Source organism: Chiroxiphia lanceolata, chromosome 23 (assembly GCF_009829145.1).
Source record: "Chiroxiphia lanceolata isolate bChiLan1 chromosome 23, bChiLan1.pri, whole genome shotgun sequence".
NCBI classification, from domain to species: Eukaryota; Metazoa; Chordata; class Aves; order Passeriformes; family Pipridae; genus Chiroxiphia; species Chiroxiphia lanceolata.
Genome location: NC_045659.1, coordinates 1,788,946 through 1,805,079, shown reverse-complemented (window position 1 = coordinate 1,805,079; position 16,134 = coordinate 1,788,946). Strand labels below are relative to the sequence as shown.

Here is a 16,134-nt window from a genome sequence, read left to right as displayed (position 1 = left end):
CTCATACAGGGACTGAGCATCTGCACAGGGTTTTCAGTGCTCAGAACACACACAGGGCCTGGGAAATGGTGAGGTCCTCCCTGTTTCAGTGTGCTTGAGATAATCACCACCAGTATAACATGCTGGGCAAGCATAAACAAGAATAGGAAAAGTGAATTGGCATCAGCAAGGAGATCGAGATCACTCTCACAGGACCCTAGGAAAGAAAGGCTCCACTTTATAAAACGAGGTTTCATTACACACACAGAGAACAGGGAGGTGCTTGGTCCTCCTTAACAGGAATTTCCACATTTATGACGCGTGCAGGTACCCAAAGTCCACCCCGCCTTTGTGAGAGGCGCTGCAGTGACACACCGTGTCAGGTGACACTGGCCAGAGCAGAAACCTGCACAGGTGCTGCTCGAGCACCTGAGCCCAGGGTGGAACGTTCTACCTCAGGGTCACACCCAGCTGCTGCTGCATTTGCTCCCGGAGGCGCAGCTGCAGCTCCGCGGCCCCGCGGCAGCTCAGGGCCCTGTCACAGCACTGGAAGGTCACCCTGTAGCAGAGGCTCCTCCGGCCCGTTCCTGCCTGCTGGAAACTGTCCCTTAACTGGATGGAAACCACCGTTTCACCTGACACCCCCCTGGCAAGGGTGTGAAAAGCAACTTCGTCGAACTGCTCCCCCTCGGGAACCCAAAAGCTGACGTCGTGCACGTAGGAAGGGGGATAGAGGGAAAAACTCTTGAAAAGCCTCAGCTCTCCTCTAGGAAACTGCCTCAGGAACCGTGTGTCCGGTGTCCAGAGCATTCTCCAGTCGGGTATTCCACAGAGCAGCATGGCCAGGAGGTCAAGGTTCAGTGAGGCAAAGACAACCACCAGCTCACTGCTTGCTAGCTCATGAGATGTCCTTATAACCCCCAGGCAGGAGCCCTTCTCACAGGAGCCTGGGGGATCTGTCTCCATGCAGATGAAATACTGAATTTTACCAAGCTGAGACTCAAAAGCAGCAAAGTCACTTAGCTCAGTTGTTTCAGAGCTCGCTGCTTCCTGCAGGTTGATATTTGGTTTAGTGCCAGTCTGCTGAAGGGAGTGTATGGTGGATGTAATGTTATTCACCAACATCTGGACACAGCTGCTCTCTGTACCCCTGCTCACTGCAAACACAATGAGCACCTCATGAAAAACAGGCATGGAGTGAGGAGTGATACGACACTTCCTGAAAACTGGCCCAGAAAGAACACGGAGTGTCCCTGGGAGAAAGGCTCCTTCCTGCATTATTGCCTGAGCATGAGGCAGCAGGGAAGGTCTGAGATAAAACTGCTTTGGACTGTGACGTCCTTCTGGTACGTTCTTCTCTGTGCCATGGCAAAAATCAGCACAGGAAATTAAAACAGGTCCATTTGCAGGTCCATGAGACATTTCCTCAGGGCTTGGAGTCTCCTCTGGGCTCAGAGCGACCCAAAAGATATTGGAGGGACAAACCCCATCGAGGTGGCCTTGGTGGAGCAGGGGAGGGCAGGAGTCAGTGTCCTGTACTGGAAAGGCTTGGCTGAGTCCTGCAGCAAGCTCCTCCTTCACTGTCCGGACTGGGTGGTTTGAATTCGGTTCTAGGAAACCCCTGGGAAAAATAAAAGCGCAAATTACAGACACCACTAAACAGATTTCCCTGGAATAGCCTTCCTGTGGCCTTAATTTGAGTGCAGCAATTCACCCAAGACATTCTTAAGCCAGTTTTCAGTAACTACCCAAACAAGCCAAGCCTTTCACCGAACGTGTTGCATGTTTTCAGGACAGTGGGGTTTGTCTCCAGGTTGCAATCGAGAATTAATTGAATTTGCTAATAAAAAAGGAGCGGGGCTTTCCAATCATCATATCCATTTATCTGACACCTGGGCACTCCCACTGAGAGCCAAATAGAAACTAATTATAAAACTCACCTGTTAATTTTATCCACAAGGACTTGTGGCACTTGAAAAGAAACCTTTTGGCTTTCCAGTTGTATCCTGCAGCTCCCAGGTGTGACACACGGGAGAGGAGTGCTCCGTGTGAAAATGTGGTTCAGGGCACCCTCTACACAGAAGGATTTATCTTGGCTCCTGACAACACACAAAACCAGAGCAAAGTCACTGATAATTTCTGATATTTAATGTGCCACAGGAAAGCCTTGCACAGGTAATCCGTGTGACACCAACACACGTCTTAGTGAATCCCAGGCCTCGTTACAACCCTGCTGGGTTTGCCTGCTGAACAGATACACACACCACAGTCCTCCTGACAATTTTGACCTTTAAAATCCTAAGACAGTCTTATTTTTAGAGGGTAATTTGGCAAGAAGCTTGCATTTGAATCTTGGCTATTCTGCTTAGAGATGAAAAAGAACTGCAGCTATTTTAAGGAAATTTAAAAGGAGTTCCTCTCCAGCAAACAAGACACTAAAAGAACACACCAATGCTGGCCTTTATAAGAGCACAAATATCAGAATTTTGGTTTTGGCATGTGATGGTTACCTGTAACCTGTACATGTATATCCATGGATTGTCTCTGCATTAAAAGGATGAACATCACTCAAGATAAATCCAGCTCCAGCTGCCACAGCCACTATTTGCCAGCTGTTGTGCCACTCCCTCCTTGGCTGGTCTGCAGGTGTCCCACCCTGGCCATTGCAAAGAGCCACGTGGACCTCTCCCTCCTCTGCCAGCACTTCTGCGGAGCTGGAAGGAAAGCCAGCAACGAGAAGAACCCTGTTAGCACACCCACAAATGTCACAGGGCCAGAAAAGCACCCAGAGCACAGCTACAGACAGGTATCACAGCAGGCAACCAGCACAGAACTACTGCTGGGTTACTCACCTATGGAAAAAGTGGGCAAGCAGCTCCCTGTTCTTCACTACCCCAGTCTTCCTCCCACAGTGGGGGAAGTTGAAGTAAATACAATCAAATTGTCTTTTTTCTGGTGAAAAGTAGTCCTTCAGCTTGGTGCAGTCCACAGAAAACACAACCTCAGCTCCTGCAACAGCAAAGGAAAAAAAAACACAAACGAGGGTGTGATGTTTATCATCAGGGAAAATTTTAGAGAAAGGCAGGAATGCAAGTCCTCTAATGGGTTTTAAAGTAGGTGAGAGCTGCCAGGCATCTCCCCAGTCGTGCATTAGGAACACCAGGAAGCCTGGGCTCCACTTCACCTCTTGTGGAAACTTCTGAAAATACTTGAAAATAGAGGTTTCGGTGCAATTTCAGCACTATTTAAGCCTGATCAGGTTTTAGGGTGTTTGCTTTGGCCAAACGGACCATTCCAATCCCTCATCCGAGACGCCTGGAGTGGCGAGGGGATCCCAAGGGTCTGGAGACAGGGCATTGGCAGGGCGATGGCTCTGGATGGAGCCCTGATGAGAGGACGGTGACAGCAAAGGGCTCAGCGACACCGCTTCCTCCTGCCCCCCTGCGCCCGGAGGTCCCACCACCACCCATCGCATCCCATCGCATCCCACCGCTTCTCATCCCACCGCTTCTCATCCCACCGCATCGCATCCCATCACATCCCATCCCATCCCATCCCATCCCATCCCATCCCATCCCATCCCATCCCATCCCATCCCATCCCATCCCATCCCACCGCATCCCACCCGCGCACCCACCGCTCTCCCGCAGCCTCCGGATGCTCCGCGCGGCTCCCCCGCGCCGGGACGCGTCCTCCTCGCTCTCGTAGCAAGTGGCCACCACGTGCGTGCCCTCGGCCCCGCAGAGAGAAGCGGCGAAGGAGAAATTGCCCTCCCCGAGCAGCAGGACGCGGCGGAGCCCCATGCCCGGGGAACCGGCAGCGGCAGCGGCTCGGAGCCCCCGGCGCTCGGAGCCCCCGGGACTGGGAGCCCGCGGTTCCCGGAGCCGAAGTCGCTCGCTCATGACGTGGGGCCGGGTCAGCGGCCACTGCTGGTGGCGTCGGGGCATCCCCGGTGCCTTTTGAGCAGCCGGTTCCCCGCCCCGGGGGGGATCCAGGGAGCTGCCGGTGCTCCCCGGGATGGAGGGATGGAGGGAGGGATGGATGGATGGATGAACCGCCGCATCCCCCCCGCCGCCTCCCCAGCGCTTGGAAGGGGGGTGCGCTTTGGGAGAGCTTTCTGAGCCGCCGCGCAACAGGAAATGGGCGTTAAATAAATAAATAAGTGCGTAAATAAATAAATAAAGCCGTTACAGAGCTAAGGAATCGTAGAGTCGCAGAATCCTGGGATGGTTTGGGTCGTCTCGTTCCATGGGCAGGGACACTTTGCATGGGAAAGGGACACTTTCCATGGGCAGGGACTCATCTCATTCCATGAGCAGGGACACTTGCCACTGCCCTGGATGGCTCCAACCTGTCCTTGGATGCTTCCAGGGCTGGGGCAGCCACAGCTTCTCTGAGCAACTTGTGCCAGGGCCTCACCACCCTCACAGGGAACAATTTCTCCCCAATATCCCCCCTAACCCTGCTCTGTGTGTGATGGGATACTGGGGAGGCACTGGATCCCTGTGGCCTTGGGTAAATCACTTTCTCTGTTTCAAAGGATAAGTGACCCAGAGAGATGTTCAGTGCTGAGACATGGAGCATAACACCTCAGAAAAAATAATTACCACACCACCTCCCCCCCTCCAAGAAAGGAAAAAAACCCCAAACTCATATTTAGCCGTGCTAAATGTGAGTTTTCCTTTCCAGCATCCTCACTGCTTTGAAGCAGTTGCACTCCAGATTACAAGGGAAACATCAGAGGGTGAAGTGTTTGTGCTCAGAGCTGAACCAGCCTGTTGGATGCGTGGTGCAGCTGAAGGGGAGCTCCTGGATGACATTTGTGCTTCGAGATGACAAGAGATGTTTTCTGGCATTTTCTCCCTGCTGAGCTGTGCTGCTGTGCCACCACAGAACAGGTATTTCAGGTCATTCAGGGAGTGGTATCTGCATTTCAAGTATTCTTGTCTAGCTGACCTCATCATCCCCAAAGACCTTTCACTCAAAATGCCCATTTCTTGCTCCTGCATTTGGGCCCAACAAACCCCTGGACTATAAAAACCATTTCCCTCAGGGGAAATGCACTTTCTGGATATATTCTCACTATTTCCCACTTACTTCCTCAATTATTTTATTTTAAAATTTTTATTCTTTTAGAATTTGAACAAGAAATTCATTGGTTTCTGGGCCCCTACCCTGAGTTAGAACCTCCGTTGTGCAACCCAGCTGCTCAGTCCTGCTTCACCACAGGCCACCACATAGCAGCACCTTTTTTTTTTTTTTTTTTTGCTTGTGTCCAACACTCAGAGAAGGAACAAGAAGGATGCAGGAAAAGACTCAGAAACCAGGAGGCCTGTCTGCCCCCACAGTGCTACAGGGATTTCCTTCGAGCAAAAAGACCTGTCACACATGAAAGCCAAATGTAGTATCGTGTGGAAAACATTCTTCCTGCTGTTTAATCTGTGTTGTTTGTGACCTGAGTGCACTCACCCTGTGCCTGGTCAGACAAGCCCAATTAACACCTTAACTGGGAGGGCTTGTTGGAACCAGCTGATGGGAAACACCAGACCTTGGAAATGAGGGGGGATTTGAGGTGTTTGACAATGACCCCCCATCACTGAGTGCTCATTTTGTTTTTCTCCCCTAAAGACACAGAGTGAAGGGTAACCTCCCAGTTCAGCTGAGGTGTAAACAGATCCCTTCTCACAGAACTTCTGCCTTAGCAGGTATAAGGAACATAAAAAATAGGTCAGGTCATGACTGAGTCTGATGATCTGTGTGACAGATCTGTGGCGTTCTGTCCTTTTTGAAGATGAATTTTAGACTCAATTCCAGTAATACAAACTTCCCTTTATGCTCATATCCCTTTGAAGAGAGGTGCTAAGAAGATGATGGTGCCTCAAAAGGACTTAGTAGTGGTTTGTATCACTCAGCAATGACGGCATAAATCAGGTTATTGCTGTAGACATCAGATGCTGTTCATTGTTTGAAGGGCACTAACACCACGGTTTCAAAGGGATGTGATTTGCATCATGAGAGCAGGATGTTTTCCTCCTCTTGGGAGATATCTGTGTTTAACTGCAGCTCTGCAGTTTTCATCAGCAGCTGCTCTGAACTGGCTGCAGCACTTGGATGCTTCTCCACAACGTGAGTCATTCTAGAGATTTAAGATACAGTTGTCTTCCAGTCAGTTGTTATCGAATACCCACACTTCAGATGGGTTTCAATTGTCATGAAGCTGTTTTACCAGTTTAATCTCCACTGGAGAAACTTTTCTGTGGCTTGTGAAACGCTCTGAAATCCTCTGGCACCACTGAAGACTCGTGCATTAGATGTTTGCAAAACATTAGAGAACGTAATGTGGAGTGGGATGGGTGCTTCTGGACACCAAGACAAGCTGTCCTGGCCACACCTGCCCCCCAAGCTGTAAGGAAGGATGGTACCAGGCATGTTCAGACCCACCACTCCGCTTGTCCTCAGCGCCCCAAACAAATAAATACAAACTGCTTATTCATGTTTTATTCGTTAGTAAACTTACTCGGCATAAATAATAAGAGCAGCCCCTCAGCACCCGGTGCCAGGTGCCGTGGACTGGCCCCGGGGGGGGGCTGTGTGTGGGCACAGCCCTATTTCCTCTGGGCGCCTGCGATGGCCGGTTTCTCCTCGCGGGTGATGGGGATGGAGCGCTCGGGGACGTCGCTCACCTTCCTGGGCGCGCTGACGGTCAGCACCCCGTCCAGGGACAGGGACGAGGTGATGGTCAGAGGGTCCACGTCGTCGGGGATCCTGTATTTCCTGTTGAACTCCCTGGCGATGAAGCCGTGCTCGTCCTTCGGGAGGAGAAGGGACAGGCACAGTGAGGGGCGCTCGCTCGGCGCCGCCCGAACCGCGGGCTCTGTGCAGGCAGAGCCCGCAAAGGAAAACCTCCCAGGGAGTCAAAAGAGCTTTTAAAATGAGATGCCCTCTTTAAAAAGAGCCAAGTCTGGCCCAAGGGAGGCACTGCCCTGGCTGGGTGAAGGTGCCTGCAGGTGCCAACACTGCTGGCAGGAGGAGGGTTTGTGTTCCACCTCTGGGCTTCACTGCCCGGCTCTGGGCAAGGGGCAGCACCAGACCTGCCTGCAGTGCCAACCACACCAGCTCCTGAGGGTCTGCAGAGCCCCAGTGAGCTGATCTCTGTTAGAGTGCTGGACTGTGTTCTTAGCCCAAAAAAAATTGCAGAAACTATACTAGGATTACAGGATTATTATTATTACTATTATTATTATTGCTATTATATTGATATTGTTATCATATTATTATTTTTATATTATTTCGATTTATTTTTATATATGGATATTTTATTTTTATTATTATTATTTGGAGTATTATTGTTATTTTTTTTTATTACGTTCTTAGCAAAAAAAAGTTGCAGAAGTTCTGTCAGGATTACATGCCATTATTATTATTATTATTATTATTATTATTATTATTATTATTTTGATATGGCAACTCCAGCTACTTTATCATGAGTGTTCCCTTCCTTCTAGCAAGGAACTGGAGACAGGAGGTAGGAGGGATATGGGGGCTGGAAAATGCTGTTTCATCCATCTTTGAACATGGCTTTGGATTTCTCTCTGCCCAGCTGGCACCCAGGTCTCCAGGGCCAGCAAAAAGTGGGATTATGAGAGCAGAGCACAACCTTTAAGGGTTAGAAACTCACAGCTGGGCCTGGGAAAGGTTACACAACAGGGCAGTGCACTGGTTTCTTCTGTGGTTTGATTATCACAGCTTGTTGTCAGTGTATTGAACACCTCCCTGCATTTCTGGCCTCTCCCCAAAAAGAGGGAGGCCCAAAAATGCCCATTTCAAAGACGATTTTCCAGCTCGGTTCACAGTTCATGTAACATCAGCAATAAATGTTCACCCTCTTGCTGCCCTGCCTGGGATCAGCTGGGGGGGTTTGCACAGAGCATCTTCCATTGGGGTCGGCTGATAAAACAAAAAATGACAAGTGTGTGAGGTGAGCCCAGGGGAGGAGTGTTTTGCAGCCTCCTTGTTTCACCGGAGGTGAGGAAGCTCCCGCTGGGAGTGGCCCAGTTAAATCAGAGGTACCTGGCGCTCCTCGTGCTTCCCGTGGATCTCTATCATGTCCCCGAGCACCTTCACTTTGAGCTCCTCGGGGGAGAAATGCTTCACATCGAGATTTACATAAAACTTGTCCTTGTCCAGTCGCATCTGCAAAACAAGGAGGTGACTTCAGGAAAGAGCAGGTGAGGGTTTCTGCTTCGAAAGGCTCTCAGAACAGGTCAGCACTCAGCTGGTGTCCGCACAGGCACCGACCTTTGTTCTGGGGTTCTGATCTGAGTGGCTTTGTCCCTGGCTGGCCTTGCATTAATGCCCATCCCTGCAGTACCTGAGATTCTCAATTTGTTAAAATCTGCCAAAACTGACCCTTGAGTTGGTGTAGTGCTGATTATGCTGTGCTTCAGTGCACAGCCGGACCCAGGTCGCTAAATCAGGGCAAACATTGTGCAAAGATTAAAATAATATTTTCCTCTCCCTCCTTCTGCTCAGAATAGCTCTACAAGCTACTTGTAAATAAGAGATTGAGTCGTAGAACAGGCAAGTGCCTCTTGGCTCAGCCCCTGAAGCAAGCAGGCTCCTGCTCCTTGATCCTTTGGGTCCTGTATCTTACTGAAAACGCTGCTCTTCTCAACAGTGATTCTTTAAAACAGGCCCCTTTTTCCTCAGCAGCCTGACATGAGCATCCCACTGCCCCTGTCCCTGTGCTGTTTGCTTCTCAGGTGGGAGTGGGATTGGAAGTTTGGCATAGCAGACCGGGAAATTAGGGAAATCAGGCTTCCTCCTGTCTTCTGTCAGCTCTTAGAGCCACCTCAGTTTGCCTCTCTTCCCATCACTATGGCAATACTTGCTCTCAGCCCCAAACCACGAGCAGAGCACACAGAGCTTCTTGCCTAACGAAGAGCCACAAGCACAGCACCCTTTCCCCCAGCCTTCTCCTAAATAACCACCTCCAAGCAGCTTCCAAGCTCTCAGCTCTCCTGGGTGTCCAGCTCCAGAGCCAGCGGGATGTGCACACAGCGGTAACAAAGAGCACGAAGAAGCAAAGATTACCTCAGAGAGTCCTGTCTCTAGCCAACTGGGCATCCGAAGGATGGGGGATCTCATCAGGAAGGGGCTGAAGCTGGGGGAAACAGGGAGCAGCTCTGACTCCTGCAGGTGCTCCCCGAAAATCTGGTCAAAGATACGACTCGGTGCCAACCAAGAAAAGAAGGGTCTGCGGATCAGGGGGTTATGAATGGTGATATCCATTGGAGAGCGCTGGAGGAGCCTGGCAAACAACTGTGCTGCAGTGCCGTGCTGGGAGCCTGGGACAGCTTTATACCCGTGCAGCTGGCCTGGCCTTCCACCCCCCCGAGGCCTCTTGAACAGTGGTGTCAGGGATTTTATTGTCCCACTCCTGGGCCGGTCCCCTCGGCGGTGCCCAGTAGCTGTCTGAGGGATTTGAACGCGCTGCTGAGGAGGAGGGGGAAGGGGAGAAGAAGAAAAGGAGCCCAATGGGGCAGCAAGAAGCCAAAGTGCCCGGCCCGCCCCGCTCCCCACGTGCTGTTTATCTGCAGAGTCCCAGGCGGGCTTGGCGGATGTTCCCAGCTGCTTTGGATGCCAACGGGATCAATGCAGCTCCTATCTTTGGCTCCCAGGGAACGCGACAAGGGGCCGTTGTTCCCGCTGCCAGCGCCCGGAGTTCAGCTCCCCACGTCACCCACCAGCCCTGGGGAGGGCTCTGCCCCTGCCCACAGCGAAGGGAGTCACAGAGCCGGGGGGCAGGGAAGGTCCCAGCAGGTCTTTGCTGGGATGCCCCTGGCACTGCAGCCCAGGGAAGCCCCACAGCTGCCTTTGTGCCCAGTGGTGTGTGGGAACGGAAGGGGGATTTCTCCACCGTTCAGCCCAACACCTCTGGTCTTCAGCCCATCAGAGAAACCACTGGAGAGCCCAACAGTGTGACCTCAGAGCCCCAGGGGGCCAGAGCAGAGATAACCTGGGCATGCTCACGGTGCCTTCTCAGGGATTCGAGCCACCTCTGTCTGCCTGTGCCCCTGCACTAAGCTCATTTTCTATAGTTGTGCTCCTAATACATCTTAACTCACACATTTATTTTAATTCCTGCCTCGCCTGTGAGCCTCAATCACAGGAATGGGTTCAGCCTGGCAACTGTACTTAAAGGGCAAGAACTAGTCTCTGCCTCTGAGAGCTCGTAACTTAAACACAATTTCTGGCTCAGGGGCACATCATTCTTACTGCCAGCACTGCCAGCCCTTTGCAAAAGGCTCTGAGCCTCTTGCTCTCAGCTTGCCTGCAAGAATAGGGAGCAGAATTTGCTCTGTGCAGCAGCTCAGGCCATAAATACCCTCTCCAGTTCCCCGTTACATCAACAGCACTGCACCTGCTCCCTCACACTGCAAGGACACGGGCTCAGGGAAATCTCTGGTTTCAGGGTACGTGGAGCTCAACTGGGCTCTGCCCCCCTCCTGCACCACCAGCAGCCTCCAGCCCTGTCCAATGGGACTGGGTCTGTGCCAGCTTCACCCCTTGGTTAACTCTTGATCCCTGGCACAGGGGTTTCTCCAGGTATCCGTGCGCCAAAGCCCTGGCCAAGGGAACAGCCTGGACAGCCAGCTTGGAGCAGACAGTCCAGGGTGGGGAGGTGTCAGTAGTGGGATCTGGATCCTGTCTAGTCCAGCTTAACTACCTGCAGCACTTCCCCACTCAAAGGAGCTCAGCCTCTGCGAAAATCAGGCTCCGTGTGCAGGGCACGGGAGGGGCTGATCTGGGCCATGGGTGTGACAGGGACTTCATTGCACAGCCTGAACATGCACCAGCCAGCATTAGCTACTGCCCTGTCCCCATGAGGGGCTTCAGGGCCATCAGTACCATCAGTACCATCCATACCAGTGCCAGGGACCCCCTGGACCTGCTGACTGGCCTTGGAGCACCACCAGCAGCACAGCCTGGGCTCTGTCCTGCTTTTCCCCACTTCAGCCTCCCTCAGCTCATCCTTGTACCTCCCAGCTGCCCATTCCCCTCCTGCAGCCCCTGCTCCAGGAGGGGATCTCTGGGGCTGGGAGGACGTGTGGGATGTCCCCAAGGTGTCCGTGACTGCAGGCAGTGCCTGCACTCCCTGCTGGAATGCAGCGAGAAGCTTCTCCCGTCACCCTGGCGAGGCATCCTGGGCCCTGCGCGCGTGGCTATTTTGGTCCATCTTTTTATCACACACTCCTCCCTTTGGAATTCACCCAATTAAGACCTTGCAATCTGCAGCCTTCACTCTCAGAGGCAGCGAGGGCTCGGCAGGTCCCTGTCCCCAGCCCCGCCATGGCCGCACGGACCGTCCCCCACGCCCACCCCATGAGCTCCGAGTACGAGTTTGCCAACCCCAGCAAGATCTACGACCAGAACTTTGGAGAAGGTAAGGAAGGAGGTGGGATCCCCCCTGGCACCTCTCTCTGCCCTGCTGCAGGAAGGCTGTGGTGGAGCTCCCCTGGGCGGGTTGACCTCCGGAGCAGGCTAAGGGAGCCAAGGAATTTGGAGGGTAAGAACGTGGATCAAACCAGGGGGATAGCCAGGGGCTCTCTCTTCATGTCCACTTCCTCCATCCATGCCTACTGCTGTCTGTGCTGTCCCTCCCTCATGCCACCCATGCTCTGGCATTCATGCACATGCTGTGAAAACATGGAGCGAAACGCTCAGGGGAGGGGGGGGGGAAGTTTTTTCAGCCAGGGGATGTGGAGAAAAGCTGAGCTGGGGTGTTCAGCACAAAGCTGGGCAGTGGCTGGCGGAGGGGAAGGAATGTGGGCAGCAGCAGAACCATTCAGCTCCAGCACAACAGCGTGAAAAGGCAAAAAGCTCCAAGGAAAGCCCCCCGGACAATGGCACACAAAAGGCCTTTAGTTCTTCAGGGCAGTTTCTTCACCATCAGCATTTTCCATGCCCATCCCTGGCTGTGGGCTCTGCACTGCAGAGCACCCACTGCACCTCCCAGTCCCTCCCAGTCCACCCAACAGACATGTGAAGCTGGATGCCAGCCCTGGGCTGTGTGGTGGGAGGCAGTGGCTGGCAGGCTCTGTGTGTGTGTGTGTGTGTGTGTTTTAGAGACACAAAGGTAGGAATTGCAAGAGGCTCCAACCACATTGTGCTGATGTGGTGGCAAACCCAAGGTGTGTGCCAGGTGCCAGCCTCCTCCTGCCACCCTCCCCTGTCTGCTGCCAAGCATCCTCCTCCAGCTCCTCCCTTGGGAACCCCACACTCCTCACCGAGTCTCCTTTCCAGGTGTGTCCCCGTCTGAGATTTTAGCCCCTGCCCTGTACCACGGCTACTACATCAGGCCTCGGATCAACAAGCAGCTGGACCGGGGCACCTCCGAGATCTGCCTGAACGAGCACAAATTCCAGGTGTTCCTGGACGTCTGCCAGTTCCTGCCCGACGAGCTCAGCGTCCGCACCGTGGACAACCTGCTGGAGGTGGTGGGCCAGCACCCCCAGAAGGCTGATCGCCACGGCTTCATCGCCAGGGAGTTCACCAGGACCTACATCCTCCCTCTGGACGTCGACCCCTTGCTGGTGAGGGCCACCCTGTCCCACGATGGCATCCTGAGCATCGTGGCTCCCCGCACCGGCAGGGAGCTGAAGGCCAAAGTCAACGAGGTGAAGATAACGCAGGAGGAGCAGCCAGTGGGGAAAGAAGAGCAGCCCGAGGAAGGAAAAGAGAAGGAGAAGTCCTAAAGGCCCCAGGTGTGGGCTTGCACTGGGAAGGTGGGGGGGACAGGGATGGGGAATCCACGGTGACAGACTCGTGTTTCTCACCATCGGTGTTTAGCAGGGCTCTGAGGCAGCCAGACTGCTGCTTCCCAAGGCTGATGGCTGGAAAAAAGGGACTTGGAGCTGAAAACAGAGGGGGACTGAAGTGCTAGTGTGAGGGAGTGGGTGTAATGCGAGTTTTCTCCTAGCTCAAGTGCTCATGGAGCACCAGGCAGGGTGCTCTTCTCTCAGCCCAAAAGACCAGGGCCACTCTTACCCCAAACTGTGAGGCTGTGCCACAGGGGACTGTGAAACAGCTGCTGTGCTCTAGCCCAGGAGGGAAGAGGGAAGAGATGATCCCAGTGCCTTGCCTGTGAGCTGGTGGCTGAGCTTTGTGGACATGGGAGGTGCTTGTTGGTCTGTAAAAGTGCCTGCAGTTCTCAGGAGGGAGGAGGAATAAACCTGCCTCTGGTCTTCTCTTGCTTGCCTTGGGTTCCTGTTGCTTCTGGCCTGCAGCAGGAAGGATGGACAGTGCCTCAGCTGTGGAAGTGGCATCAGTGGTGACATGGAGGGACTGTGGGGCACCCAGGGGCACCTCTGTGATTCACCTCCTGGCTCAGGGGCAGCTGCAGGGTCTGTTGTGGGGACCCCTCAGTGGAGCAGCCTCAAGGACAGAAGGTGCAGAGAGTGATGAGCTCCTGGAGGGTCCCTGTGCACCCCCAGACCTGCAGGTGGGATTAGCCCAGGTAAACTAATGCCATGGTCTCTGTTTGCCCTCAGCCCTCTGGTCCATGGGACACCAGGCTCGTTCACACACCGACCTTCTCAGCCCTTGGGAGGGGAGCAAACCCCGAAATGCTGCAGGGAAAGGCTCTGCTCAGATTCCCCCAGCACCCTCTGTGCAGTCCCAGAGGGGGTGGCTTTGGCCCCTTTGCAGGAGCTGTGGTGTCACTGACTGGCTGCATGAGAAATGTCCCCGTGGCCTCGTGATGCTGGGCCAGGATCGTGTGAGCTGCTGTCGGGGCAGCTGCTGCCCCGGGCGGCCCCAAGGGCTCAGCAGGTGCCAGCTGCAGCCCTTGTCTCGTCAGAGCCAAGTAAAGCAGGCAAAATGCTGTGTCAGTGCCTAAATATGGGGGTCCCTGGCGTGCCTCAGGGCAGCTCTCCCTCAGACACCCCTGGGGATATAACTTCTCCCTCTCCCCTCTGGGATGTGCCCTGCAGGACTCTGCCCTCTGCCTCCGTGGGTACCTGGGGGCAGAAACGCCCTGCTCAGCGTTCTGTCCCAGGCAGCACATCCCCTCTGCTGCTGGAACTACACAGCTATTTTCTGCTCCTCAGGGCCCCTGGCAGCAGGGAGGATCAGAGGCAGATTAAGAGCAGCCCTGTCTGCTGGCTCAGGACTCAGTGGGAGGGTGGCTGAGCCTCCAGCCCTGGTGCAGCCCAGGTACCACACTCAGTCTGGAGCCCTGAGGGATGCCCTTACTCGGGAATTGGAAGCAGACAAGCTACTGCCAGTGAGACACTGTCAAAATAGAAATATAACAGGCGTTGTCTAAGTCCTTAATAATAACTCCAGAGATAATTCTGGGCTGGTGACTTTCAGTCACCTGAAGCAGCTGCATCCCAGTCACCCAACACCCACCCAAACCCTCAGTCCAAGGAGGGCTGAGTTCCCAAGCCCAAATCCCTGTGGGGAGGGCAGGGACCTGTGTCTGTGTGTGGGCTCAGGCAGGGCCATCATTTCCTTAGTCCCCCATCATAAAATGTGTCTTCAAACTCAGAGACACTCCAGGGCAGCAGCTACAAAAGGCTTTTCTTTGCCTCTGACCTGGCACCTCCTGTGCTGGTAAGAAAGGCTGATGGTCCCCTCTCTCTCTGCACATTTCCTGTCACTGGGATAAACTTCCTTCCCGGGAGTGGGGAGAGGGAGGATGGCCAACACATGACCCTCAGGCTGGGCAAAGGAGGGTGTATCCACACCCAGTGCAGACCTGGCATGTGCCAGAGCATGAGATGCTGCCCAGGCAGCACAGGGGCTGCAGGTTGCTGGAGCACTGAGGGCTGAGAACAGGAGCTGGCCAGGGCTGGGGCTGCACTGGGAGTGCCCTTGGGCACCATTGCCATAGAAATGCCCAGCATTAGCAGTCACCACACAGTTCTGTTCCCCCCTCCAGCTTTTCCTCGCCCTGTCTTTGCTCTGCCATGAGTTCATTCTCCACTGCTGGGCCCCTGCAGGCTCACCCTGTGCCAGTCTGACAGCCTGTCACCCAGACAGCTGCCCTGGGCAGGGCTGCAGAGAGAGGGGCTGGCACTGCCTGGTGTCAGCCAGGGCTGTTCCTCTGCCCCCTGGCAGGCTCTGCTCCACACAGCCTGCTGGCTCTGCCCAGCAGGATTGCTGGAAGCCATGCTTTCTTTCATCCCTGCAGACACAGCCTGAGGAGGGAATGCAGAGTGGCAGCCAAGCGCTCCCCGGCCCTGCCAATGTTTTTGATGCCTTTCTGTTTCTCTGGTGGAGCTCAAAGCAGCAGCTCCAGTATTTGTGAAAGAGGCTGATGGGAACAGGCTCCCAGCCCTTTTTTTTTCTTCCTTCCCCACAAAGCAACAAAGCCCAAGTTATCCCAGAAATCAAAACAGCCACTGGTTCACTAAAACAACAGTGTCTGTGGCAAAGCCAGAGACACACAGTCTGCAACTTCCCAGGCAGGGACAGGCTCCTGAGACCACCTGGTCTTCACAGGACCCTGAGAACACGGTCCTGTTGGCATCAGGACTGAATCCCAGCTGCCTGCACAAGTCCTAAGTCCTCCCCGGGGTGCTGTGGTGCAGGCTGGGCTGGGCCATCTCTCCAGGCACGTGATGAGGAGCAGTGTCAGAGCAAGGCTTGGGCTCTGCAGGTCACAGCACAGCTCACCCAGGACTCAGCCCAGAGAGCAGCTCTGCCCTGTGGCCCTTCCAAAGAATGATCCTTCTCCTCCTGCCACTCCTGGACAGGCACAGGGTTTGCTCTGCACTCGGGCAGGTGATAAATGATGCTGTGAGCCTGGCTGAGAGCATGGGCACACCTGGAGGAGGGGACTGGGGCCAGTTCCTGGCACAGCCCACCAGAAGGGTGAATTAAAACTCACCCCCTTGTCAGGACAGCCCATGAGGGACTCAGAGCTGCACAGAACTGGGTCTGTGCCAAATCACAGCTGTGGGGCACAGGTTCTGCTCAAGAATGACATTCACGTGGTATCTTTTGGAATTGAGCATCACTTCTCCTAGTGCTGCCTGAGACTGGGTACCAGGATCAGCCCAGGAATGACCAGCCAGAGTCTGAAGGGCTCTCAAAGGAGTAGAGGGATAAAATACATGTTCATGTTCCTGTTTGCCATGCTGAGGG

General features: G+C 54.0%; 3 protein-coding genes across 3 annotated transcripts; 1 reads left to right on the top strand and 2 right to left on the bottom strand.

Annotated features, from left to right (window-relative positions):
• Positions 1 to 195: 195 nt before the first annotated feature.
• Positions 196 to 4,096, bottom strand: FDXACB1 (ferredoxin-fold anticodon binding domain containing 1). The gene is made up of 5 exons (XM_032709728.1): positions 3,617 to 4,096; positions 2,832 to 2,988; positions 2,490 to 2,693; positions 1,920 to 2,078; positions 196 to 1,600 (listed from the first exon to the last, which is right to left on the bottom strand). Exons 1-5 carry the CDS (start codon positions 3,924 to 3,926, stop codon positions 430 to 432), a joined length of 2,001 nt encoding a protein of 666 aa, XP_032565619.1. The 5' UTR covers positions 3,927 to 4,096; the 3' UTR covers positions 196 to 429.
• Positions 4,097 to 6,462: 2,366 nt separating this feature from the next.
• On the bottom strand, positions 6,463 to 9,463 carry CRYAB (crystallin alpha B). Its single transcript, XM_032709529.1, has 3 exons — positions 9,073 to 9,463; positions 8,050 to 8,172; positions 6,463 to 6,788 (listed from the first exon to the last, which is right to left on the bottom strand). Exons 1-3 carry the CDS (start codon positions 9,268 to 9,270, stop codon positions 6,585 to 6,587), a joined length of 525 nt encoding a protein of 174 aa, XP_032565420.1. The 5' UTR covers positions 9,271 to 9,463; the 3' UTR covers positions 6,463 to 6,584.
• Positions 9,464 to 11,289: 1,826 nt separating this feature from the next.
• On the top strand, positions 11,290 to 13,233 carry HSPB2 (heat shock protein family B (small) member 2). The gene is made up of 2 exons (XM_032709530.1): positions 11,290 to 11,425; positions 12,286 to 13,233. The coding sequence occupies exons 1-2, from the start codon at positions 11,332 to 11,334 to the stop codon at positions 12,735 to 12,737; spliced, it is 546 nt and encodes a 181-aa protein (XP_032565421.1). The 5' UTR covers positions 11,290 to 11,331; the 3' UTR covers positions 12,738 to 13,233.
• The last annotated feature ends 2,901 nt before the right edge of the window (positions 13,234 to 16,134 follow it).